This window comes from Bombus bifarius, unplaced genomic scaffold (assembly GCF_011952205.1).
Source record: "Bombus bifarius isolate JDL3187 unplaced genomic scaffold, Bbif_JDL3187 scf7180000007967, whole genome shotgun sequence".
Lineage (NCBI taxonomy): Eukaryota > Metazoa > Arthropoda > Insecta > Hymenoptera > Apidae > Bombus > Bombus bifarius.
Window position 1 is genome coordinate 132,529 of NW_022884353.1, and position 26,850 is coordinate 159,378.

General features: G+C 40.7%; 4 protein-coding genes across 5 annotated transcripts; all 4 read right to left on the bottom strand.

The window, feature by feature from the left end:
• Positions 1 to 3,473: 3,473 nt before the first annotated feature.
• LOC117209118 (cytochrome b-c1 complex subunit 7-like) lies at positions 3,474 to 4,115 on the bottom strand. The gene is made up of 2 exons (XM_033450791.1): positions 3,835 to 4,115; positions 3,474 to 3,669 (listed from the first exon to the last, which is right to left on the bottom strand). The coding sequence occupies exons 1-2, from the start codon at positions 4,068 to 4,070 to the stop codon at positions 3,474 to 3,476; spliced, it is 432 nt and encodes a 143-aa protein (XP_033306682.1). The 5' UTR covers positions 4,071 to 4,115.
• A 4,651-nt stretch (positions 4,116 to 8,766) lies between these two features.
• LOC117209106 lies at positions 8,767 to 10,106 on the bottom strand. The gene is made up of 2 exons (XM_033450751.1): positions 9,660 to 10,106; positions 8,767 to 9,519 (listed from the first exon to the last, which is right to left on the bottom strand). The coding sequence occupies exons 1-2, from the start codon at positions 9,888 to 9,890 to the stop codon at positions 8,938 to 8,940; spliced, it is 813 nt and encodes a 270-aa protein (XP_033306642.1). The 5' UTR covers positions 9,891 to 10,106; the 3' UTR covers positions 8,767 to 8,937.
• A 1,321-nt stretch (positions 10,107 to 11,427) lies between these two features.
• Positions 11,428 to 17,612, bottom strand: LOC117209099 (5-oxoprolinase). Its single transcript, XM_033450712.1, has 21 exons — positions 17,448 to 17,612; positions 17,205 to 17,390; positions 16,867 to 17,105; positions 16,625 to 16,787; positions 16,475 to 16,560; positions 16,203 to 16,404; positions 15,728 to 15,988; positions 15,524 to 15,643; positions 15,218 to 15,419; positions 14,918 to 15,134; positions 14,672 to 14,810; positions 14,318 to 14,595; positions 13,978 to 14,238; positions 13,794 to 13,899; positions 13,491 to 13,658; positions 13,186 to 13,430; positions 12,996 to 13,107; positions 12,696 to 12,920; positions 12,440 to 12,621; positions 12,212 to 12,371; positions 11,428 to 11,693 (listed from the first exon to the last, which is right to left on the bottom strand). Exons 1-21 carry the CDS (start codon positions 17,610 to 17,612, stop codon positions 11,553 to 11,555), a joined length of 3,858 nt encoding a protein of 1,285 aa, XP_033306603.1. The 3' UTR covers positions 11,428 to 11,552.
• Positions 17,613 to 18,603: 991 nt separating this feature from the next.
• On the bottom strand, positions 18,604 to 26,700 carry LOC117209102 (long-chain fatty acid transport protein 4-like). 2 transcript variants are annotated; one of them, XM_033450725.1, is made up of 13 exons: positions 26,298 to 26,700; positions 22,174 to 22,324; positions 21,875 to 22,112; positions 21,424 to 21,652; positions 20,857 to 21,058; positions 20,443 to 20,635; positions 20,222 to 20,365; positions 19,990 to 20,127; positions 19,835 to 19,901; positions 19,663 to 19,753; positions 19,443 to 19,596; positions 19,287 to 19,357; positions 18,604 to 19,221 (listed from the first exon to the last, which is right to left on the bottom strand). In XM_033450725.1, exons 1-13 carry the CDS (start codon positions 26,414 to 26,416, stop codon positions 19,123 to 19,125), a joined length of 1,896 nt encoding a protein of 631 aa, XP_033306616.1. In that variant the 5' UTR covers positions 26,417 to 26,700; the 3' UTR covers positions 18,604 to 19,122. The 2 variants fall into 2 exon arrangements, with proteins under 2 accessions (XP_033306616.1, XP_033306627.1); XM_033450736.1 differs by having other exon boundaries at positions 19,287 to 19,342; positions 26,298 to 26,699.
• Positions 26,701 to 26,850: the final 150 nt, after the last annotated feature.

Below are 26,850 nucleotides of genomic sequence, written 5' to 3' on the forward strand. Positions count from 1 at the left end.
AAAATTGTTAGCTCAATAAAAAAGTTACTATGTTTTTGTTAGAGATAGAGATACAAAAACGAAGCTATTAAAAATTGGCCAAATTCGCCAAAAGATCCTAAGAATTTCTACTTTTTATCAACATTTCTCGGCTATCGTTCCCGAATTTTAATCCGCGACGACGTGACGTATAATTTAAATTAATATCCGAGTTTAGTCGAACTTGCATCTGCGTTCGCGCTCAATAATCCCGAATCAATGGCATTGTCTTTATTGTTCTAAACTACTGTCGAGCCTGTTGGGCAATTCAAGCTCCTCGCACGCGCCGGACCAACTCTCTATTCGTCGAGAACTATTTATCGGAATAAAATACGGCGGGGAATCGGTTCACCCTAACGCGCAGATAAACGCCGGAGCAAAGGCTCGTTCCGCCTGCCCGTAAATCGAATAAGCCCTTTTCTTTTTATGAAACAAACGAATTATCACGTCATCGTCGCTAGAATTTACATGACGCGGAAAATCGCAGCGTATTAAAAATATAATACTGAACATACAGTATGGCTAGGACGCCTATCATCACCGCGCCCGATGTTTTCTTTCCATCTTTCATGGAAAGTAAATACGATTTCTCGGTTGCGATTCACCCCTTGCCGAGGGAAACGGGAATTTATCCACGTGGATTCATTTTTCTTCCTTGTTGTTACGTTTCGAAATCTTTCGATAAAAAGCTCCGGTACGTCGTCACCGAAGATTCTATTTCTCTTCGGTGGAAACAATACGAAATGGATACACCGTAATTGCACGAACAGGATAAGTAAAAGGTCTCGACACGGATAAACTGTGATTAAAAAGTAAAGCTGCCGGATATTTCTAACTTTTCCCCTGGCTATCCTTCGCCGCGAGTAATCACTCTGCCGGGCAATTTTAACCGGCATTCATTCGTTAATTCCTCCTTAATTAACCTACTGTAAGTTCGGATGAATTTGAAGGAATAAGAAGCGACTCGACGATGTGATGTATGCAAATTGCCACAGGTTGAAACGGTATCGCAGAACTTCTTCGCCTTAATAAACCGTCTGCTGTATAATAATTCGTCTGGAGAGTAACGCAATAATAAAATTTATGCCGTCGGAATGTGCAGTTATTAGCAGAAAATGAAAAAATCATTGATAAATTTTAACTGAATGGACTCGGCGAAAAATTAAGATGCCTCTTCGCTCGTCGCTTCGCTCGTGTTTCGCGCATGTTGCGCAACTTCCGTAGTTTCCGAGAGCGATTTCTTCCTCCGAGTACTACGAGACAAGAGGCTAATCAGATCCTGGTTCTTACCTCGGGAAAAATATGTTTTCCTTCCGGCACGACGTCTTCGTCTACTTTTTTCAATTTCGTAAAAAGATAAACGCCGGCGAAGAAACGCGTACGCGAAACAAAACGACGTGCTAGAAAGGTAAAATTTAATTTATCATTCCGAGCAAAATGATGTTTAATTAGCTCGAACAGCGGGAATGTGGCAAGCTCGATCATACAGAATATATCTTGTTAGCTCGCATCCGCCGATATCGAGCAAATCCCACTATGCAATCTCGAACAAAGCCTCGTTTCGCGTTAATCGATTGCGTAATCTGCGAATATCTTCGTACAGTTTCGCTCGCGTTTCTAGTGAGAAGATGGAGTTTGTTGGCGAAACTTTGATGATAGCTCCGACCTTTGCAAACAAGCCTAGAACGATCGGACAAGATCGCATCGTTCAAATCGAAGTTCTACTTGCCTTTAGGTGCAACATAATTACGCTTGTACCAGACGAAGCTTCCCTGCCGGGCTTGTAAATTGAATGTAACTTTGTCGCCACGCGGGCGGTTCATTGTTTCGAGGTTCGAACAATTAAATGGACACAGAGTATACCATCGTTAGCTGCGTGGAAACAAACTTGCACATTCTCGGATAAATTAGCCCGTCGCTACGTAATTGAGAAATCGAAATTCACTCGGTAACCGCGCTGATTTTTGTCGCGGTCGATTTCGCTTGAAATTTCATTTCACCGCTCGTAAACTGAATAAAAGCACGACGCACACGAGGTAAATGGAATCGAAACAATGTTCGTTCGCAAGAAGCGTTCGCGACACCGATAACTGCCGAGTTATCGAATTAGGATCGCTGGCGAAGTTCTACTTGTTGAGAATGGCTTGTATTAACTATCCAGCAGAAGTGGAATTAATGTCATGCCTCTTTGTTTCCAACTGAATAAGCGAAACCATTCGCCTAACACTCTATACTCTGTAAAGTGCAATTGTTCCAGCCAGGACATTAAACGCCTTACTTAGTACCGATGGACGTGGCCAAATTTTTGACATAGTTCGTGATCGTATTATCTAGATCCTCGTCAAATAGGACGTCGTACCATCTCATCTGTGTCCTCGAGAAACTTTTGTCGACACGCGGATATAATTTTCTAATTAAGAGTCACCGTGATTAAAGGGGCAACCGTCGATGATGCCGAGTTCTTTGAGTTTCGAAAATCCTTTTATATACTTTTCAATGAAAAAGCGCGATCCTTTCAAGATTTTGCGAAATGCTTTAGCCTTTAAAGCCGGTAATACGACGGTGCAATACTGCAGCAAAGAAAACCACTTTTGCTCTTGGCAAAAGAGCAGAGAGGGAGATCTATATGCAAAGAAGCGTATTTAAAGAGAGGATTACCGATATTTCGCAATAGATTCGTCAGCTAAATATCGCGAAACTAGCGCGTATGCTCGATACATGGACATAAAAATCACGAAACGAATATATGGACATAAAAATCACGAACCGTATCTGGCGTTAATTAAGTGGTCTTGCCTTGCCGGAAATATTCCGGTCGTAACGAAGTCGTGGCACGCGGAATACCTGCTCGTAAAAACGAACGTGCAATCACAAAAAGCGTTGCCGATGCGGCGCGTTTTGAATACGAGCGAACCGACGATGAATCCTGCCTAGGTCAGGGTAGAGTTTGAAGAGGCTACTTGAAGCCGGCGGCCGCAACGCGTGATACACTCGAAGAAGCAACTTTCAAATCTCTAGAGCAACATCCTTGCCGGGATAACCACTTGAATGCGTGGTCCATAATTAGAGCTGCGAGACACGGAAGTTATCATGAAGAACCTACGCCATCCACTTTTATCGTTCCGACCAACTTTCTTTCCTCTAGGACGCGTGTGCGTTGCAAATTAAGATACGCGACTCGAAGATGAACGAGAAACTGGTTTTTTCCTTTTTAATGTTATAGTTCGAATACGATAGAACCTCGAGATGTGCTGAAAAATTGGATTTCCAGTGTATCGAAATTAATACCGTTCCATCAGATCTCACGACTTTTAATATTTACGATAATTATTATACAAATTGTTCACAGAAGGCAGAAAATGAATTTTTCGACGTCGATGTTCTTTCGCCTCGCCTGTTCTTTCTCGTTTATCTCCTGCGTATATTTGAGAAACAGCAAACGAGAGATAATACTCTTATTTTACTTCGCAACTAGGCCAGTCGTTGTCAGAATAATTAGTGCAACCAAACTGGTAAATCTCGTCTCTCTCCGCCTTGATTTCTTCTATGTACGGGTCCAAATATCGATACTCCATATCTTGTTCGTACGTGATCCATTTTTCCTTGGGCAAATGTATTTTCAGAAAGTCCAATTGAGAGCTACGTATGAGCCTAGAAATTCCATAATCCTGGATAGAAGATTTACGCATAGTTTCGTGGCACGCTGGCCTCGCAAATATGCGAGTCGAATATTCGGCTGGTGGAAAGGCCGCTATAGAAATTCGTCAACTAGCTGCGCACGATTAACATAAAACGCAAACATATTTCAGCGAATACCTAAAATTTCTGCCGTCTAACACTTGTATTGGCAGTCGACGTAATGCCTCTCTTATCACAGGGTCCTGGTCGTAAAATATATCGTGGGTATATAGCCCATATTTGTGATATCCGGACAAATAGAACGCGTGTTTCTTAATCTTCGTTCTCCAAGCGTCGCGATTGTTTTGAATCTGACTTTGATAACGCTTGATCAAACCACTGGATGGTTTAAATATCTTAAACATCTTCGACATCGTCGATATTCTTTCGAGCGACGAACAACGAGAACGAATCTAACCACAAACGTAATATGACGTTCGAAAGACGATCGTCGATTATCAGCCGAACGGAGCGAAATAGTCTCGTTTATCGAAGTTTCGCGATTATAAGTTCTCCATTGATCTTCGACGAGCTTTGTCTCGCTAATAGTTGGACTATTCCGTCGTGCTTGCGCATAAAAGGATTCTCATAATTGAAGAAAGATTTGACGAAGTGGTTGACTTTTAAAGCGAGCAATCTCCGCTTGCGAACCAAATTCGGCGAACTTGTCGAGAGTTTCGCATACCATTACGGGACAATGCTCCGTGAAAACGCGTTACTCTGCCGTTTCATCCTCGTAAACTCTACGTCGTTTCCTTGCCCTGCGTTGTTACTCAGAAATCGTTCTAATATTGTGCAAACAGCAAACTACGCTAAAGAAGGTCGGTGTTCCCGTCAGAGAGAAACGTTAGGTAGACGAGCAGCGTGTACCGTTCGACGATCCACTTTTGCCAACTTCTCACGCGATTACCTCGCGAGAGTTTGACTTTGTTTAAAATTCAGCTTCCGGTATAATCTATCTATTACGCTGTACTTTCTTTCAATTTTTCGAGGAAATTGAATCCTTCTGCAAGCAAGGAGACTGCGTTTAACGGGTCAAGCGTAAATATAGTCGTAAATTTGAATACAACTTCCATCGCAATACTCTACACGCGTCTTACATACGCGTAAATAGAAAAACACCTAATCTTTCGAAACGCTTAAAACTTTCAAATCCTCGCCACGGTATATTTTAGAAACCAAATGTTAACGTCTATGTAAACGCGAGACGCCTCGTTTGTCAGAATCCGAGACTCGGTTCCGGATAACATCGCCAATATCTCACTCCGGCGTAGTCGACTTCAAGCCGTGTACAAAGTGTTAAACATTAAAGTACGACGGTGGAATGCTCGCGAACCGAGCAAAAACCGTACAGCCAGGAAATTATTCTCGCACAGTTTTCCACGGGATTCGGAGGAAACGTTGGCTGGACGATTTATGCGAGAGATCGGACCGAGACAAGTAGCGTGGAGGACGTGCATTGTGCATACATATACGTTTCGTCTGGGAGACCGATTCGTGCGCATACACTTACAGTCCAACATTACACAAAACGGAGAAATAAGATTTATATCAGTGGCTCGGTTGGTAACGTGCCACTGGCACCGGGTTGACCATCCCTTTATCGTGCGTTTTGTAGCACAAGTTTCCGTTTCTGTTCGTTTTGGGCGGTTCTAACCGTTCGACGATCGCCTTCTTTCCATAAAATCGCGCTTTTCGCGCGATTCCGGATACACGTGCGTTATCCTTTCAACTTGTCCTCCATTTTTCCTTTACTCGTGCAATTCATACACGTCAGCCGAAACACGCGCGCAATTTACCCTGTGTTCAGAACTGTCCAGACCCGTGTGTCAGCCAGGACTTCAAACGGAAAGGAATTCATTCGTCTTTTAGAGGATCCGACACGCGTTCTCAATGAGAATCCCGTCGGATCTCGGTTGGAAGCGGCATTCGCAAACTATTTCTCTTGGAATATTAGATTTTGTTGCGACACACAACTAACTAACGACCAGTCAGGCACAACTGATCGGTTGGTATCGCGAGCCTTGAACGTTATTAGCGTCCAAGGTGGAGGATTATAATAAATGTAAAGAGATTTAGTTCACCTTATTTATTCCACTCAATACTCTGAATACAACTGTCTTTAAGTTCACTGAGTTCCACTTAATACTCTGAAAACAACTGTCTTTAATTCACTGGCTATCCTGTTAAATATAATGGTCACTGACTGAATACTCTTATGTGTTGACTCTTAGAATACTGGCGCAAGAGTGTCTCTTGGTGATGTTGCTGTCGTAGAGGAAGGTTCGTGGTGGGTGTGTCTCAAATCTGTTCCTAACTGATCATTGGGTAAAGACGTATGTTTAAGGATGGGCTGGCTGCCTTCGTGAAGGGTCGCGAAGGTGACCTTACACTTGGGGAAAGCCGCGTGTCCGGTCTTCCTGAGATGCAGCATAAACTAAAGAAGTTTCGTGCCTTATGGGTTCTCTCCGTGGAGTCCTAAAGTACCTAGATTGTACAACAGGCCCACTGTTTATGATGGGGCCGCACTAGGGTAGCGTAGACCCTTGACGGTCGTCCTGCCCGAGGATCGCATCTAGTTCGCATAAATCGTCGCGGTAATTACCAGGCGGCCACTCCAAATCTCGTACAGATTTGTTAGGATTTTCCTCGCATTCCTGGAAAAGTTTAGTGGTGATTAATAATAGCAGGATGTTGGCGATATCGGTACACGCGGAGTAAAAGCTGTTTGCCAAATGAGCCACAAACAAGGGACGAAATCTAGCAGATACTCGTTAATATTTCAACAGGCGGGAAGAAGATTTGGAACGTTCGACTATTGAATGCTGGCCTCGTGCGAGCTACATTTCCTTGGCGAGACGAATCGTCGAAGATCCAGCTGTGGTTCCCAGTAAATCACAGACTCGAGTCGGAGTCGGTCACGTTTAGACAGCCTCCGCGTGATTCCAAGGTAAGTGTTCTTCCACTCGGAAGAATACTTCCCCGGAGATTCCAGATCTAGCGAAAGATGGGAGCATGCGTAAAAGTATCAACGATCGTCCGAAAAATTAGACGACCCCGTTCCTTGCGATGATTTCAATTTCCGAATACGTTTTAAAGATATCGGCGATTCGCTTTCTACGCTGTAAAATTTGTCGCCTGTCGAAGCTTTGCTTGCTCGATCGGTGAAAGTTCGAGTTATGCGAAACACCGTGATCGTAGAACTCGTCTTTCATAGGGTTGATGCGTTATAGTTATGACCAACCTCTGGAAAAATAAAATTTGAAGCGTCGGCAATGCATGGAAAATAATCCGCACGGAAAGGCAAACAGAGAACGGAAGGAAAATAAAGTATTCGTTGGTGGAATTTTCTATAAAAATTTCCCTTCCGTTGACCGAATCGATATCTCTCGTTATCTTTCGTGAAAACGATGGAAACTTTCTCTTCGCAGGTGGTGAAAAAATTCGCGAGTTTTGCGATACACGCGAGATAGAAACAGGAAGCCAAATCAACGAATACCGCAAAGACGTGAGCTCGATTTTCCTAATTTGCTGACAGGTCAATGACGAATTGAATAAAATAAGTAAAATCTTGTTATTAATTGTTTCCATCTAATTCGATTCATGCCGCCCGAGGATATATCGTGTCGGTTAATTTGATTATTCAATGTTACGAATGAATCGATAATCAGGATATTAATACTAAACGGATTTGCTCATCAAATATGCATTATGCATCGGAACGTGATTAATTAAGGTACACGTGCCAATCGACGATCGTTACCTTAAATTTCGCCGATATATTACTAATTGTTCGATATGCATTCGCGCGCGAATCATTACCTCTCTGATCATTAATCGTAGTACACGTGATAAACGACAACAAATTTACGCCTCCTTCTCGTTATCTTCGAGCTAGATATTCATACACTCGTTCGTTCTAAGATGTTCAAGACGTTCTTTCATCTGTCGAAAAATCTTAAGACGGATCAGTCGTGTAATAACCGAATAGTATTTATCTTTGGTTAAAACATCCCTTTAGCTTCTCTGCTTTCACGTGTTGAGGTCGAATAGCAACGCACGCTGTTACGACTCAGCTATTTTATTTTATCATCCAACCCTCGAGTTTACGTGGCACTAGCAGTGTTACCCTATAACTGAAAACCCCGAAGCCATCGTCACGTAAACTTAAGGGTTTGTTGATGAAATAAAATAGCTGAGTCGTAACACAACTATTAATTTTGTTTTAATTAAACTTTATTATGAATTCAGCAATCACAATGTAACACACACTGAATTAACATAAATCACAATTCACTCGAACCACGTTATATAAAACTTAGTTACAATGATACCTTAAGTACGCGACTGTTATAAGGGTAGAGACCGGTAAAGATATGTTGACTATTCTAAGGATACGAAATAAGTGAAATTTTACTGACGATACAGTGTCTGAGGAAAGCTAGGGGTGGGTGTGTCTAAGGACACGGGACTATCGGATTTGTTGACGATAATTTTGGTTAAGGAAGTGAGGGCAGTAGACACCGTCTCCGATTGGATGACAAGACGGTTGGTGAACCAGGAAGGGTTTTAGCCGCCCTCGTGAGAAAGTTGCTAAAGGAACATATCAGACGTGAGGAAAAACTAACTTTCCGTGTTAACCAGTAGTAAATCATAAACGTAAAAGGAAACCTAAAAGAAGAGATACTCGCTTGGTCTGAAGGACTTTAACTAAGAAAATTCCAAGACCCCCGGTGGGTACTTAGGACTATTGAGGGTACGCGCCAAGGATGTGCAGACATCTGGGCGCCATCCTGCCCGCGGTGTGTGGCCTGGTCTCTGATTTTTTTTTTTTTTTATTTATTAAAATTACAATCAGTTCTCGCGTTGAGAATTTTCAGTAATTTTTCTGGCGTGGTGCAGTGACATGGCTGATTATTTATAATAAGTTAATACTTATTATAGATAAGTATAATTTATAAGTAGCTGATGTGAATTGACGTTACACTTCCATAGTTTACGCGTATAAAAGGAACCAAGCAGGATTATAATCATCGATCTATTTATTCCTTAATCAAACGAGCCACTGCTTAAGCTAACAATACGTATATATGCAACGAATAACAGTTTATGGTTTGCCTGCGTCAAAGTTTATAGACGATGATCCGACTCTCACCGCTTTGTGAATACCAACCTTCGCAGTTTCTGCGTTTTCCATTATATTCTTCAACGTGTCTCTTCCGTATTCGAACAATTTCCATATCAACCTATGATATGCAACTGTTGATTCTCATTCTCACCACCGTCCTTTGGTTTCTGCTTAATCGCGTTAAAGAAAAAGTCAAAAATCTTCCTAATAGGTTGACCCGGCAGACCAACCATCTCCAAGTGTCCATTTTTGAATGGCAATAAATCCGATAGATTAAACGCACGTTGACTGCCAACACGAGCTTCATGATTTTTCGCTCGCCTCTCTTCTTTCTCTTGGAAAGTTTCAGCATCCGCTTGTCGCTTACCGGAGTGTTGATCCTTGCCGCCATCCCAACTGGAAAACAAAACAAAGAAACTAAAGGCAGGCGGATCGGGGTTAAGTTTGCCGTTCAGATCGAAAGCTTGCCTGGGAAATCCGGATTCGCGAGTGTCTCGTTTTTCTTTTTTCGTCTGTGCCGATTGCGCCGATCTCCGATTCAATTTTCGAGGGAAAAGTTGCCCGTTTTCTTCGAGACGACCGATATCTGCTTGTGGAAAGATGGTCAAGCGAAGTTTGTCACTAGATGTCGCGTTTTTATTCTTCAGGCAACTGCGAACTCGCTGATTTTTCCACGTGATTTCATCGCTGGACTTCTGCAAAGAAGTTCGAACAAAGTTCCCTCTAAAATCTATTTCGTCCATTATGGCAATTTTCCCGGGAGGAAAATACCTTCCAAATAGACACAACGATGAAATGACCAGAGTAATTAGCCCGCATTGTCATTCGAACCCACCTGACCAAAGTTTTTCCAACGAGATGTCGGAAGTTTGTCAAACGCTCCGTTGTTCGCCACAGGTTCCTTTCTCGAGGTAATTACTCGGCCGTGGACTAGCGAGTTCTGCGGGTTTGGATTCAGATGCCCGGAATTTTCATCTCGAATCAATTGTTCCTTGCAGTTGGCACTCGAGAACAGACAAATGCAATGAAGCGCGAAGAGGAAGAAAAATATTGAAGGTATCCTCATCGTAAGAGAAGCGTTAATTTCGACTGTTTTCACTGGCTGTTTAATCGGTTTTTAGTCGAGAGGCTTGCTTTATAAGAGTATTTGACAGGTGTTTGAGAGACTTATTGCGTAAACCATAAGGCGTTTTTCGAGATTATTGCAACTGAACGAACACCGCCTAATTACCGTTTACACAGTCTGTCATTTTTATTATCGAAGACTATGACGAAAGAATATAAAATCCAATAAAGAAAGATGTTGACGAATAGCTGGAATTTTGGATCAAGTTAAACATAGATCGACTTGTCTGGCAAATTGATAGACATCTCGAGGACGTTTGTTCAAAAGGGAATAAATTTCAGGTCGATGATCGATAGCTATACAAAAAAAAAAAAAAAATGTGTAAAATCGCTTTGAAAATATTTTTGAAACGAATCTTGACAGTATTTTCTTTAAAAGACAGCAGATTTACCGGAAAATCGGGCGTCAGTTTTACTAGTTGGCCGAGGCACGCGCGCGTATCGACCAGAAGGATATAACTTTGGCAAAAGGGAGGTCGAAACTTTGTCGAACTATCGTCGTTTTTCATGCAACTTTTCCGCTCCCCCTTACGCGAGCACTCCAGCATTCGTAACATTTTCACGAAAACTTTATCGTTCCGTGATCATAACGCGGCGTGTCTGCCTTCCTCCAAATGAACTGAAACGATCACTGAAAGCGGTGATTTCGAACGATATTAAAGCTTCGGAGAACAGTTGCTTCGGAACAAAGGGGAAAAATATATTCCCCTTTCAATCAGCGTTTCCTTATACGGCTGGCGTTCTTTCTCAAAACCGAGGAAAATTCGGGTTTCGGTTTCGCTTCTTTACGGATCGTCACGTACGAAGTCTAAGATCAGCGGTTCGTTCAGACGAGCTAATTGTGAACGAACCTTAACACGCGGCGCGTCGTATTACATTTTAATGCGACATCGTGGACGTTTCTTGGTCCGTGTCTCGCGATGAAAAGAAGGATGCACAAAGGAGCTTCACAGCTAGCAGAAGTCTGCGAAATAAGAGCTCTCGACTTTCTTTTTTTCGCACGGAGCTATGCGGTGAACATCAATGAGAGCTCTATTCATAGTTGCGAGAAAAGAATCGATTATTCTATTTGCTTGCAATACTATTTTCTCTCTTTTTCTTGCGTGAAATAGAGCTTAGGTGGAAATGCATGAATATTGGATGAAGATCGTGTGGGTGTCTAAGAAACCTTCCGTGCAAATGGAAGTGCAATCGGAAGTGTCGAGCTGCGCACGTGTACAGAGGCCGCGATATTTCGGTCAGCAATTACTGCGACCGGAAATGGAATGGTAGCCATCGTGTGCCATTCCCAAATGAACCGTACGGGCAAATCGATGCTAGGTCCAGTAAATTTGATTCAATCCTCGCTTCGATTTATTAAGAAACTTCTGAATAAATCGTTTAGCGATAAATTGAACGCTTCGATTACCCTCTTACAGCCGGCTCTATCGTTATCATATTGGTGGTGATCGAAAATCGATTGAGTGGACGATTAAATCGACGTCGAATATTCATTCGCTTTGCATTTATTGTCTTTCGTCGATATAATTACAAGGATAAAAATATTGTGCGATTATTAAAATAATTATTGTCATTAACGAGTATGTGCAGTTGTGAATATACATTATACAGATTCTTGTGCTTTTCTATATTCGAACACGCTACCACGTTCGACGAATCCTTGAGATGTTTTCTGCATCGATGGCATTTTTTCGCCGGGAGAACCGTAGCCACCGCCTCCAGGAGTTTCCAGAATGAACGTATCCTATGGAAAATTGTTAAAATTCAACAAATATCAAACAAAGCTCGACTTTCGTTTGCATTTTCCTGCGAAAAATGAAATTGGAGACGACGAAACGCGTGAGCACGATATTGCAAACGTAAATAGAGAAACAAGTTTCAAAAAGAAAAGTTGGCAACCAACAGCCGTATTCCATTTTCTCTGTGGTCCAAGCAGTTGTAGTATAATCTTGCTTCCTTCTTCCAATAACAATATAGGTAATATCGACGGAAATTTTGCAAACAACGTGTATAGAGAAACGTTGCCAGCAGCGACTTGCAAATAGACCCGATTATATCGACCGAGATAAAATTTTTTACAGCCCGGCGTAAAACGCGAATAGATTCGTTGCTATTTTACCTTCTCGAAATGCACGCGATCCGCGGTTTGCTGTTTCCATCGTATCCCGCAACTTTTACAGCGTCGTGTAAAATTTATGCAAGCCATACGTCTACGTCTACGCGAAGGGGTGCTCGTTGTAAAAGAATTGCCATCTTTCTTACCCCAGGGCAAACAGGCACCGCGGTTTTGGGGCCTACATTAATTCTTCTACCATCGGCTCTTTGTAATGTGTTTCGTCCTTTCTGACCTGGCCGTCCTCCTGCTAGTCCTGGTGGACTATGTACTCTTCTTTCCGTCAATATAGACAACATCATGGGTGCTCTATAAAATTTCAAAGACGTTTACAATTAAATGTTTTTTTTAGAAAATTTACGATACGATATAAGTACCTAAATGTCATTTCACGAACGACACCATCGCCACCAGGATGAGCACCAGCTCCTCCGCTTCCGGGTCGAAGAGAAAACTTGTTAAGAATAACCGGATAACGAAGTTCCAATATCTCTGGATCGGTGATTCTTGTATTTGTCATGTGTGTGTGAACACCTCCTCTACCATCCCATGTTGGTCCCTTGGTAAACAAATTTTATGACAAATAAATATTATTAATTTAGGTAGAAGAAGTAGAAAGTTTGAATTTCTTACGGCTCCACTGCCTCCAGCAACAGTTTCGTAATAACCCCATTCCTCAGTGCCAAGCGTCACATTGTTCATGCAACCCTGTGACGCTGCACAAGCTCCGAAAGCTTGCAGAACTACATCAACTACGCGTTGAGACGTGAGCACGTTGCCGCCGACCACCGCTGCCTCCTCTGAAGGATCTAAAAGAGACCCTTTTGGAATAATTACCTTTACAGGCTTTAGGCAACCCTGGAAACGAAATACCATATTCAGTGGCGAACATTAACAAGATTATGAGGATTAATTAATAAAAATTCATATTACCTGATTCAAAGGAACATCTCTACCCACTATGCATCTCAGACAATAAATTAACGCAGAAAGAGTAATAGCCCTAGGCGCGTTACAGTTGCCCCATACCTCATATCCTGTACCACTGAAATTTTCATTCTTTCTTACACCAGAAATTTCAAAGACAATAATTATATGAGTATGAAAAGAGAGAAAAACTTACGTAAAATCACAGACAGCTTCGCCCTTGTCCACGTCAATGTTCAAAAGGAGTTGAATAGGACTTCCGTCATCCAGATAATCTACTGCGGTTGCTACAGTGTTTCCAGTTTGCTCAAGAAGCTTTTTGCCAACAGATTTTAACATATCCCTCACAGCAACCTCAGCGTTGTGTTGAATATGACCCATGTAAGCTTGCACCACATCGAGACCGTATATATCGATCAGTTCATTGACCAACAGTAACCCCTATGAAAAAAATATTTTCTAAAATTACGAATGAAAAGACAAGATCGTCGTTATAATTACTTTGTGATTGGCTGCAATCTGAGCCTTGAGATCGCTCAGATTGTCAGACAGATTTCTGGTTCCGGAACTTCCTGGGATCTTTCCAGGTGCCATCAACGCTTCCGTCAACTCTTTCTCTCTAAATACCCCTTTCTGAACCAACAAGAAACTCTTGAAAGTCGCCCCTTCCTGTAGAAGAACATAACTTGTTGGTAATTATCATATTAATGGACATAGTGTAGACACATTCAACAAAGGCAAAGAGCTGGCATTAATCAAAAAGAGAATTTTTTCTGAGTTCAAAGTTTTGGAAATTTTTCATACCTGGAGCAAAGAGGTTGAATGTGGTGGCATGGAGCCAGGTGTAATGCCTCCTATGTCAGCATGATGTCCTCTGCTGGCTACAAAAAACACTGGCTTCTCTACGTCTCTATTTAAACACATTGAAAATTCAAGACATACAAACATATTAAATTATTGTTATTTCTTAACATTAAAGAATAAATACCTGTAAAACACGGGGGTGATGACAGTAAGATCCGGAAGGTGCGATCCTCCAGCGCAGGGATGGTTCGCGAGGATCACGTCCCCTTTTGAAAATTCACCGTTGAAAGCCTTCATTTGATACTGAACCGTTTCCTGCATGGCACCCAGATGCACGGGTATGTGCGGAGCATTGGAAACCAGACCACCATCGGGTCCAAAAACCGCACATGAAAAATCCAAACGCTCCTTGATGTTCGTTGAGATAGCGGTTCGCTGAAGAATCCTTCAAGGTCATAATTCCAATTTATCAGAGCCTCGTACTTTAATAGACTCTCTTAAGTACATTTTATCCATCGATCTACCTGCCCATTTGTTCGGCGATGCTCATGAAACGATGAGAGAAGATGCTCAGTTGAATGGTATCCAGTTCGGTCGTGACCTCGGCCCTTAGCCCTTGACCGATCGTTATCTTCACATCGCCGCGAGATGTGATCGATGCGGTGCAATCGGGCTCGATCAAAAGAGTGCTCAGACTGTCCATTATAATAGCCGGCCCGTGAATCACGTGGCCAGGTGAGAGAGAATGCAATTGATACACTTTGGTCTCCTGGTAACCATTTTCGAAGTACACCATGGTAGTCTGGAAGAAGATTAGAATTCCGCTACTTGGTCGTTTATGAATTGGACTAATTTGGTGTAGTTTTTCTTCTGCTTACCTTTTCTACCTTTGGTGAAACATTGGAGAAAGGTAGACGTGGATCTTCCTGGATATCAATCTTTCCTGTGCCTCTTACTCTTATGTCGTTCACCAGAATCTTTCGGTTGGGCATAACGAAACCAAACTCTGTTTGGTACCTTAATTCGATACAATTATCATTAAAGGTGACATATAAAGATAGAGGAGTCATAGATTAAGGTTTCTCCTTCTTCCTTTTTTTTATATCAATAGAAAAAAACTTTACCTTTCCAAGAACGTAGTAAGGAAATCCCCATGCTTCGTGGCGTTATTTTCAGAATTTTTACTAGGGGTGCACATTAGGGCGCAATCTGTTCCTTGATAGCGCAAATGCAGGAAAAATTCCGTCTCTATGTAAGAATCAGGAAATCCTTGAGCAGCTACCTTTTCTCGAACCTTCTTTTCTAAGGCATCTAGGCGCTCATCCAGACGTGCAAATGATTCTAAGTAAAAAAATAAAAAATTTACATCAAATTGTAAGAAGCTAATGTAAGACGAAATATACGAGCATTTTCATTAAATATACCTTGTTCATAAATTTCCGCACTGGGTTCCTGAGCTTCTTCCACGACATCAGCCAGGGCCATTCCGTAGGCCGACAAAATTCCAGCGTATTTATGAACGAAGACAGTGCCCATTCCTAGAGAACGTGCAATAGCACACGCGTGTTGCCCACCTGCACCTCCGAAACACGCCAAAACGTGGCGAGATGTATCATAGCCTTTCGCCTAATTCGCGGAGAAGAACAGAATTTTTTAATGAATTAAAATGTTATATAGTGTATCTGTGTAATATATAAATGTTAATAGACTTTATACAGTTTAGTAAATACCTGTGTTAAAGCTCGTATTGGTCGACACATAGTTTCGTTGGCCACTCTGATGAATCCCATTGCTACTTCTTCGACGGTCATCTTCGGTCTATGCCCCTCTGTCGCTAGAAATTCGTTTATCTATAAACCATAGTTGATTCGTCGATAAACTACTGATTGTTTCACACAGTATGATGATGTTTCAACAGAAAATGCGTTCTATACTTGATTCGTAAGTGTTTGGAAAGCTTCCATCGTTCGAGACTTGTCCAGTGGTTCATTCTCATTCGGACCAAATATCTTCGGGAAATATTCCGGCAAGAGTCTTCCCAAAGCTAGATTCGCATCAGTGACAGCCAGAGGACCGTTCTTCTTGTAGCACGCTGGACCAGGATGGGCTCCAGCGCTCTCAGGTCCTACCTCGAAGAGACCCGACCTGAAGAAAAGCATCGATCCACCTCCTGCCGCAACTGTGTTCACGTCCAACTTTGACCCAATTTCGAGATATGTTTGAGAATGTCGTTTATCTCTTAAATCGTTTCGATTAACATCGACTACATTGCGCCAATACAATATCTTTTCACTTCATTTACGAGGCATCCTCACCAACTTAATAGTTTCAAGATAGTTTATCGTCGATTTGGATAGAGACATTTGGTTTGAATGTAAAGAAATTGAAGCTAATATAAAGTAGGAGTACCTGTGCAGCCTGGATCGTGACGCCGGCGGTCGTGCTCTCGTAAACGTGCTCATAGTTACCACCATAACGACTGACATCAGTTGAAGTGCCACCCATATCGAACCCGATCACCGGTAAATCGGTCTCTTTACCATAAGTAGTCATCGCATAACCAACTACACCGCCAGCAGGGCCAGAAAGAATGGCTCGAGATCCATTGAATCTATAAAGACAGCCGTTATACTAATTGGTTTTTATCGGTTTCTTTGTTAATTCGATAAAACTGCATTTACGAATTCATCGGAGTCAATCCGCCATCGCTCTGCATGAACAAAACGTTCACCCCTTCCAATTTATCTTTGAAACCAGAGGAGAATCCCTAAAATAGATTTAGTTATGATATGAAAGATTAAAATATGAAACAATATATTAAGAAAAAATACCTGCAAGTATTGTTTAATATGCGGTGTCAAATATGCATCGGCAGAAGCAGTGAATCCTCGAGGAACTATCCTCGTCATGGGCATAACTTCGTGAGAAAGCGAGACTTGCGAAAAACCGACCAGTTTCGCCAACTCACCTACTCTTATCTCGTGTTCCGCAAACCTAAAATAAACGAACAAAGTATGAGTAAAGTTTGATAGAATATTAAATTAAATTATAATTGACATCTGATGTAACTGACGTGTAACTGTGCGCGAGAACCACTGCTAAACTTTCAATTCCCGATCTTCTTAATTCCTTTAGATCTAGTTTTAATTTCTCTTCGTCGAGTTCTTGAGTAATAAAAAGATCCTCGCTCGTAGATCCCTTCACTCTGCGCCATTTTTTACTATCCAAGTGACATTTACCAGGCAATGCAGGTATCACCCTGCATTTAACTTCGACTACTCTCTCATATAATACTTCCGGTGTAATTACTTGCTAAAAAAAAAAAAAAAAAAAGAACGCAATTTTCTTTGATTATTTCAATTTACTTATTTCAAATTGCATATTAATTTAACGCTATATTTAAATACAAACCAAGTCGAATATATTCGGTCGTGCTTGATTTCCTATAAAAAGAAGATCTCTGAACCCTTCGTTTATCAGGAGCGCCATTCTCGCGCCTTTTCTTTCTAAAAGAGCATTCGTAGCAACTGTCGTACCCATTCGAATCCATGATATCAACGATGTATCTATTTCCCCATTGATTTTCTTTCCAGTTTCCTGAAATTGCTTTATGTCATATACGAAATCAAATTCTCGGATCATAACTATAGGTACCTGTTCGAGAATTCTGCGAATTCCTTCGCGTGGCGCGTCCTCGTAGTTGGCAGGATCTACAGAGAGCAGTTTCATAACCCGAATCTTCCCGCCTGGACATCTGGCGTACACGTCGGTAAACGTGCCGCCGCGATCTATGGCGAACTCGAATTTGTCGTTGCTCATATTATTCGTGCACTACTCGACAGATACTCGAGGAATGGATCAGCTACTAGGAATGGTTAAAAAGCAAGAGAAATTACTTCGTTAGATAATCGAAGTAATCTATAAAGAGCATAAAATTTGTGCACGGTAATGCCTGATAAGATTGGACGCTGACAAGTCTCAATGATATATACATAACAAAACAAACAAACTGTAATTACGCATGTTTGTCACATATAATAGATACAGGCAGCCAATTTTCGATTATTAAAGGAAATTGAGAATACACAATGATTATCGACGGGAATGCCTTTTTCTTTCCTTTCTTCGATTCAATGATGATCGAGGCAATTTAAATCAATAATGCCTGGTTTCCTTCTCTGTTGACATGATCAATGGCACTTCGTGGTTTGGAGCAACTATTTTGTCGAGTATTTTCCGGTGTCGCACACTCGATAGCAGCACTGTTGCGAAAATTGACGCAGTAGACTATAAGCATTGATTAGAAATGGGATGCCGTGTATACTCGTCTGTGCTACTAGTACCTACTAGTACTTTTCCACAACGGCCGATTACATCAATTGCGTAACACGATGGCGAACTCCGTCTAACCGTAAAATTTTCTTGCAACGAGACTTGTAAATGGTTCTCATTCATGAACAATCGAGGTTAAAATATGATATCATCGTGGACGACCATCAATTAGAATTATTATGAAAATGTCAGGAAGTTGAGAAAATAATGTTTTTAGAAATTGAGTAATTCGAACGAATGAAATTATTTCATTCACCATTTCTTCGATGTAAAATATATTTCTTATTGAATTGTTAGTTCCATCATAGTCGTTGAATAGCAGAGAATATTGGATCTGATATTACACATCAGTCTGATAACGATGAGGGTCACTGTACTCCGGTCGAGACTGCGCACCAACGATTTCTGCTTCTATTAGAGACAATACTGCGGGTGGGCGTAAAGTAAGGCACCTCCAGGGGACAAAGTTCAGCTCGAATTGGTTTTCCTCAACAAGGGGACAATTTATTAAACTATGACGCGGTGTTTCATTTTACACACATTACTTTACAGAGTTGCAGTCGCTTTGTGCTCGATTCCTCCACCAGCTTTTTATAAAATAACTTAAAAGTCTTACTTCTCTAACAACAATTCTATATAATAGATAAAAATACATCTAGCCGATTAAGAATTAACAATCCACAATTTTCAGGACATGAGTTTCTTTCGGGAATATTTTTCTTTTATATATACGCACTAAATCTATTTGTTTGGTCCGTTCCTACAATTCTGAATCACAGAGCTTTGAGATGACAAGGATCGTAGAATAAAATAGATATAGAAATATCCATAAATATAATATCTTTTCGAACTAACTTTGCGATGAGATGTTCGGAATAGTTGCGGATACTTGTGTGAACAAAAGATAAATCTATCTAATAGACTCTTTCTCTCATCAATAAATAGAAATTATACAAAATTGAGATTGTTTATACTTTCATTGAGTTTTCTCAAGGATTCACAATCGAATCTTCCCATCGAGTATATTGTTATAAATTTCTTCCGTCAGCTTCACATAGACACCAGAGTTGTCAAGGAAATAAATTGGATCTGAAACCTGTATAAGTAAAATTGTAAGAATAATATATTATAAAATATTAAATATAAAAATTAAAACATTACCTTTTTAATATTGAATCCGTCCTCTTGAAGATCCTTTTTCTTCAACTTAAACGTGCCTAGTAAAATAAAAACTGTTATCATTTAAATGTTAATAATTAAGATAGTAAATACAAAAACTAAGATAATAAATAAATCGGTTAGAATTAGAATACTTGCCAGTCATCGGTAATTCTGATAAGACCCGAACGAAAAGAGGTCTGGCGTACGATGGCAAAGATTTTTTTAAACCTTCTGCCATTTCTTTGATGTTCAAAGTGTTTTCTGGATCGTAAACGGCAGCCATTCCAGCTTTTCCTTCGGTTCCAGGTACCTGTTAATCACGCAACATTTTAAATCTACTCTGGGTAAAAAACAATCAATTTTTATCGGCAATTACCTCGACTCCATATACAGCTGCGTCCTTTAAACCTATCAAGTTGCTGACAACAGCTTCTACCTCAGAAGTGGCGACATTTTCACCGTGCCACCTATAGTAACAATTATAAAGATTGGAAATAGGTTCCAAATCATGAAATGTAAATCTGCATAATTATACTAAGAAGTCTTGCCTAAACGTGTCACCAGTCCTATCCTTAAAGTAGAAGTATCCAAATTCATCCATGAGCAAAATATCACCTGTACAAACAATATAGTTAAATTATAATATCTTTCTTAAACACCTTGATATATCTTTCAATATCCTTTATTGATTTATTTCACTGACCAGAATTGAAGACTCGGTCTCCTTTTCGAAAAACATCGCGAAGAATTTTTTGTTCCGACGCTTTCCTATCTACGTATCCAGAGAAGTCATTTAACACCCTCTTTGGATTGATTTTACCCACGAAAATACCTGACTCTCCTAACAAAGGTGAGAAAATTTGTTAAAGGAATGGGACATTGAAAACATGTACAGTTAGAGTTTCCAATTTTTAACAGAGAAATATGTTATTAACCAGGTTTGCAACGTATACACAGGCCGTCTGGTTCCCTCAAAGGTTCTCCAGTTTCTTCGTCAACTCTCAATAACGCTACAGGATACAAGGAACCAGCGCAGAGTGGCACGAATCCCACTGCGCCAATCTTGTTATCGATGTTCACTGAAAATAATTCAGAAAGAAAGTAATTTATAATCAGAACCGACCAAAAAGTAAAGTATCGAGTGAGTGTGAATTACCAAGATTCGAATTCCCTTCAGTGGCACCGTAAAATTCGCCTATTTGCTTCACGCCGAATCTCTCCACGAAAGGCTTCCAAATCTGAGGTCTGAGACCGTTTCCAAACATTAATCGAACTTTGTGCGTGGTGTCACACGAAGCTGATGGCGCGGTGAGCAGATACCGACAGATCTCGCCGATGTATTGGGCTATCTATAACCAAAGTATTCTCTCATGCAACGAATTACGTCCCCTTATGGTTACAGGAAATATATATATTGAACTCATTCTCTGCTAATTTTCAACTTTTCGAGGCAACAAGAAACTCATAGGATAAGAAGATGAAACAAACTTTATCTTCCACAAGATTTAAATTGATGTTCATAGTAAATTTAAGAAAACGCAAAATAATAATAACGCAAGAATAACTTTACCGTGCATTCATAATGAACGCAATCCGACCAGAATTTGGAGGCGCTGAAGCGTCTGCGGAGAACAACCGTGATTCCTCTCAGTAATGCTTGACCTACTCCAATTAGTCCTCCAGCCGTGTGATAGAGTGGTAAAGAATTGTAAATTCGATCGGTCGGTCGTAGGTTCAGCATAGAATTCACGCCGCACGACATTAGCATGTACCTGAAACGATGACTGATCGTCCATGACCACGTAACGATCCGTTGCAACACGGATAGCTATGCTCGTGTGACATCCTCGAATAGTGTTTGACGAAAGGAACATTGCCTGGTCTTTCGCATTTTTTCTAAGAAAATAGCATCGTACAAGTATTCCAACAACAATTACAAGAAAATTTTAATGTTATCGAGATACCAAGAACTTTTGTATTCGAATGCTAATCATTTCTTGCAAATTGGTAAATGTAAGTTTCCTCTGAAGTAGCTTTCAAGATAAAAAATTCTCGTAAGTCAGCTCTTTACTAACAATAGCCACTCATGCTCAAACCGCTGAAGTATTAATCGAGAAGGAAAATAAAGATGTTTTACCTTAAATTGGTAATAACGGCAGCTTTCGGCATGCCGGTGGTGCCAGATGTGTATATATAAATCAATTTGTCTCTAGGGGTACCAAGAGCCACGGTATCCAAGGGGCTGGAATCGACGTTGCTGATTTCCGGGTTCAGATCGATTGCTCCTTCCAAACACGGGGTATCGGGCAATTCTGACCACTGATACAGTGCCACGTTCGGAATTCTCTCCCTGATTTCGTTAATAGCTAAAAAGAAGACATATTAATCTCAGTTTCAGATGCTATTACACAAATGAATAAAAAACGCGAAATTAACTTATGTCTGTTTGACTTGGTACTCATCCTGTGTCTTACTTCTGAATTATTAAAAAGACAGAAAAGTATATATTTATATTACGTGGCGTATTCAAGATTTTCCGAGAAATTACTATTCGCTGTTTTCAATTATAGCAACAGTTTGATATTTACCATCTTTGAAATTTGATCCAAAGATGACAGCCTTGCAATTAGCAGCCTTGATACTATGCACCAAAACATCCTGCCGAAGGTTTGTGTTAAGAAGGGCACCCACTAAGCCGGCTTTGCTCAGACCCAACCAGATACCTACGTACTCAGGCCGACTTTCCAAGATCAAGCCAACGCTATCTTCGCGAGACAAGGATTTTCCATGGAAGTAACGTCCCAATTGATTGCTGTATTCTTCCAGCTGCGTTCGCAAATCAGAAGTATCACGAGTTGCTCTTCAGACTGTAATTATTTCAACTCACCTCCCGATAACTCCATTCTTTGTCCTCGAAGATGAATGCAATCTTGTCGGGGTTAGCAGTGGCGTGCCTCGTGAATAATTTCGCCACGGTGAAGTTTTGCCACTCCCACCACCATAGCAACACGTTCACTCGAACGAACCTGTATGCGCCCCTATTGTCCAAACAAAATCATTTTTTCATTGCTAACTTTAATTATTGTTCGCTAGCTTCTAACAATTTTCTAGCGTCGTTACGAAATTTATCGCATCTTTTGCCAAATCGAAAACAAAGTAATCGGAAATAAAGATTGAATATTGATCAGAAAGCGATATAAATCGGCGATTAATTGCAAGAAACAAGGAAAATGTGACGATAAAGAATGTATTGTCGCGTATGATTAAAATAGGTGACAATTTTTAACGGCAACTCTGCGGATCCTACGCAACACATTTCTGCGATGGGAAAGAGGTTAGTCGCAAAGGGATCAAATGAAATGATTAGAAAGGAATTAGGGTACAGGCAATGAATATGGTTGGTTACATGTTTTCTGGCTCGGTGATACGTGTCTCTATCGCGCATCGTCACGTTCTTCCCTAACGATACGTCCTTCTCTTTCCGAATCAATTGAGTAATTTCACGACTCGACACGCGCGTTACATGCGTCCACGCGAATGCGATCATTCCGCGATTCTTTTCACCGCGTCTGACCAATTATTATTTCATCAAAGAGAAATCGTGGCATTCTGCAAATCAAAAAATCAAGGAAGAATCGAAATTTCCTTTTCTCTAAAATTCATTAAGTATATCTTCTTTGGTCTACTCGTTCTTGGAAGAAAGTAGTTTTATTTTGATTTCATCGTCGCGTTTAAAGTGGACAAGTATGACAGAATAATAAAATAAAAATAAATAGGTAAATAGTATAGAACGAATATTTTAAAAAATACGAAATCGCATCAACGCCAAGTCTCAAACGCGAGAAAAGCGCAAGAAAGGCTACGTCCCCGGAAGATTACGCCTTTGTCGAAGCTCTCGTATCGCGGTGAGCATACGACACCAGCGGTCAGTCCCTTCCAGCGCTTCCACGGTGATTAAATGAAATCAAATAAAATAACGAAGCGAGCTATGCGTGCTAGGTATGAGGATAACCCTCGACTACGATGCATCGTTCGCGGTTTCGTTGCTATGTGTTAATCACACAGCAAGTATTCATTTTAGAGTTGCAGATAGGCGATAACTATCTCTAACTTTCCCGGTCTCTTCGAAATTATTTGTTCTCCCGTGTATCTTTATTTGTAATTGTTGCGCAGATTGATAATTAACCGATAAAGTTAAAATGTCGACAAATAAGAAGAATCTGTTCGTGATATGTTGTTAGTTCTATCACAGTCGTTGTGAATCGTCGAGGCGTCGAGATTCAGGTTAAAACTTTTGTACGGAATATCGTTCGAGTACACGATTCTCCGTTTTACTGAAACGTTGTTCAAATTATTTACACGAAATCATCAAAGTTAAATTTCGTTCTAAGCTGCTTTGTCCCAAATTTCGTTCTTCTCTATTAAAGACACAGTAACGCATACAAAGGATCATATCATACACAAGTACACAAATTTACAATTTTCCGTAACTCTCCATTTTTATTCAACACTAAAATGCCAACAATTACATTTTGAATTTTTTTATATTTTATATTTATATTTTATATTTATATTTATATTTTTTATATTTTTTAACAAAAAATTTTCATTGAATCGGAAATAATATAAAAATAGATGTAGTCTCGTAGGAAACTGCATCGGGTAGAGCACTCCGACACAGGGCAAATGAGACGGTTACTCTTCGAGTCGCGATAGACCAGCGCTTAATGGAATGTAAACGCTGGCATCCAGCACTCGTTGGCGGACAAGGCCGTGCCGCTCGGCCTGTTTATCTTTCGACGAGAAAATTTTGCAAATGATGTTTGCACGATTACGCATTTTCTGCGTGCAATAGCCCCTCGAGTGTAAACGACACGCCAATGCGCCATCGTTCTCGCTGTAACTGATATTTCAACAACCTGTTGCGATCGTTTGTACACGACGTGTCGCGTTGGTTCGATCCGATTCCGTGGCAAGCTCAAAGTCTCATGCTTCATTTTAATATTAGCCACAAAGAAAGGTGAAAAGAAACGAAACAACGTGAATAAATTTGCAAGTCATCTGTCAGTTTTATCACAACAAATAGATTTCAGCCATCGAGTTATTATGATGAACTTTGGCAATATTAGTGTAGAAGGATAGTAAAAGGAATTGAAGTAATTTTTATTTCAAGAATTTATAAGTGCGTAGAGAGATACGAAAGGTTACTCTTTCATTGGGACTTTTTGTGAACATCGAGTTGATGACATACTACACTCGATTACATACTACAAGTTGTCAGCCGCTGGATTATTATTTTCCTTTCTTCCTTGACGAAAGTAGACAAAGTTCCTCTTTTATTATTGAAGTGTATACTATATGTGTTCATCGAAAGTACTTTTGATGTAGAATTCTATCAATTAATATGTAACTAATACTATAATTATGAATAAACGCTGACCTCGTGCCATTTGAGCACGTTGTATAATCAGTGTATCGATCGAGCATACACTTCACTATAGAAAATCATGTATCCGTCTATCGATAAATTAAATTACACCTTATAAAAATTTCGGATACTTACACAATCTTAAAGCAAAATATAAATAGAACACGCATTCGAATGGTTTTCTAATTTTAGATTTACTTTCTGCAATCGTAACACAATCCTTTCTCCTTTCCTTTCTTAATAAAAAAAAAAAAATGACCACATTGTTTTGAAACTTTGGTTGTTTACATCCTCGTAAAATAAGTGCACACCAAAGTACAGAAACGAAGAGGAAAGAAAATAAGATCGATCCAGTCGAAACCAGATCCCCTCGAGTCTCGAAACTCGAGGCGTTTACACGATGGGCCATCGAGCGTAATCGCGGCTTCAAAACAATGTTATTCAGCCGGCTGTTTAAATTCCATGCGCTCCATATTGGCCCTACAATGGTCGTTCACGGCAGCACAATGCGCGGGATGCATCCGCAGATGAACGTGTGGCCAACTACGCGCATGCACGAAGAATACTCTCGCGATAGTGCTCGTGAATCAAGGATGGTTCGTGATCAACGATTCTCATAATGGAAATCAATGCCGAATGGCCGGGTCTTATACGATTCCTTTGTCGTGCGTCTCGAACGAAACGTGTCCATGGAAGAAGAGCTTCGTTCTTCCGTCGAAATTTTAAACTTCTATATACTTATTTTAGCGGATCCTTGTGTTCCTCGAAACTCAGAATATCGCTCGTACAACGAACGCGATTATCGTCCGGGCGAGATACTATTGAACGCGATCAAAGGTCCTATATTCAAGAGAATCCACGCCCGGACGCGTGATCTCGCTCGGATACAGGACCTTTGATCGCGTTCAATAGTATCGTAAAATTTCTTAAGTGATCTAATTGTAAAAGATGAGTTAGGAGAAAGAACCTGGCGTATATTACAGCCTGATGCATATACATAGTTCCGAGCCTGGTGACCTATTCAGATGTCGTTTGAAATGAATCACGAGGATTAAAGGTATTTATCTTAGAATCCGCACTGTACTAAGTATATGAAACGCGCGTGTCCTTATCGAAGACGTTTACGTAGGAAGAAGCATTTATAAAAGCGTAGGTAGAAACGATTAAGAACACACTTTTGTTAAGGAATTCGCACGAATGGATCGTGCACGGTTATTTATTTCAACAGTCGTGTCGCGCTTCCTTTTTCCTGCAATCACGCGAATCTCGATTATAAACACGAGCACGTGGTCTTGTCGCAATATCACTAAACGTCAAACATATCGTTCGAAGGCCGTTTATCGAATGGAACATCGACCGTGCTTCTGTTAATAATATTGCTGTTCAAATTAGCGTGACGCAATTAGCCAGTTTGTTTAAAGAATCGACGCGTAAACATTGAACCGACGGAAAGAGAAAATAATTATGTCATCGAAAAATATTTCGACAGAAACACAATACAGGTTGCCACGATGGTAACTGTTGCGCGTTTCCATCCTCATTTAAACTTACGAAGCTTGAATTCAGCTTTTTCAAATACTCACAGCACGTCTCTAGGCAAGGTTTTGTAGAGCAAGTAAATGAAGCGTCGTCGTTTTCCCGTGAACAAATAAGCGCCGATAAATACGGACAAAACCGCGATCACCAACTCGTGCACTCCCATGTCCCTGGATCTGTCGGCGCACGTTCGGTCGCAATGGATCGTCCTTAATCGCGTGAACTTTAGAGAGGAAGGAGAAAGGAAAAAAGGAGAAAAAGAAGAAAGAAAGGAAGGAATTTGCCGTAGATTGGGTTTACGTTCGATGACGAGTACGCTCGACGCGAACAGGAGATCGATGCCGCGACCAAAACACGACTAAACGTCCGCTCGACGACGGTGTACAGTGCACACGATGCGACTGTGTTCATCAACATGTGTACACTCGTACTTACTCGCCTCGTCTCGCGAAATGTGCGAGTATTCGTCATTGATAGTCAGTGACGTATAACGTAGAGGGGAGATCGTACGCCGTAGCTGCGTTCGCTTGTGCAAGAAAGTTTTGCGATAACGCGCGAACAAGCTTCCTTCTTATTATAATTCTAATTGATCGTAATTCC

Bases quoted from the DNA above. Each gene is read 5' to 3' on its own strand.
- LOC117209102 (XM_033450725.1), bottom strand. From the start codon at position 26,416: ATGGGAGTGCACGAGTTGGTGATCGCGGTTTTGTCCGTATTTATCGGC. The intron at 20,128-20,221 runs GTTAATAACATA...CACCTTTGTTAG, and splicing joins GTGTATACGTTGCAAACCTG to GAGAGTCAGGTATTTTCGTG. The intron at 19,902-19,989 runs GTCAGTGAAATA...TTGTTTGTACAG, and splicing joins AGACCGAGTCTTCAATTCTG to GTGATATTTTGCTCATGGAT.
- LOC117209099 (XM_033450712.1), bottom strand. From the start codon at position 17,612: ATGAGCAACGACAAATTCGAGTTCGCCATAGATCGCGGCGGCACGTTT. The intron at 15,989-16,202 runs GTACTCCTACTT...ATTGGGTCAAAG, and splicing joins TCACGATCCAGGCTGCACAG to TTGGACGTGAACACAGTTGC. The intron at 15,135-15,217 runs GTATATTTAATG...TTTTTTACTTAG, and splicing joins TGCGGAAATTTATGAACAAG to AATCATTTGCACGTCTGGAT.
- LOC117209118 (XM_033450791.1), bottom strand. From the start codon at position 4,070: ATGTCGAAGATGTTTAAGATATTTAAACCATCCAGTGGTTTGATCAAG. The intron at 3,670-3,834 runs GTATTCGCTGAA...TGGAATTTCTAG, and splicing joins TTAGACGGCAGAAATTTTAG to GCTCATACGTAGCTCTCAAT.
- LOC117209106 (XM_033450751.1), bottom strand. From the start codon at position 9,890: ATGAGGATACCTTCAATATTTTTCTTCCTCTTCGCGCTTCATTGCATT. The intron at 9,520-9,659 runs GTGGGTTCGAAT...ACTTCTTTGCAG, and splicing joins GTTGGAAAAACTTTGGTCAG to AAGTCCAGCGATGAAATCAC.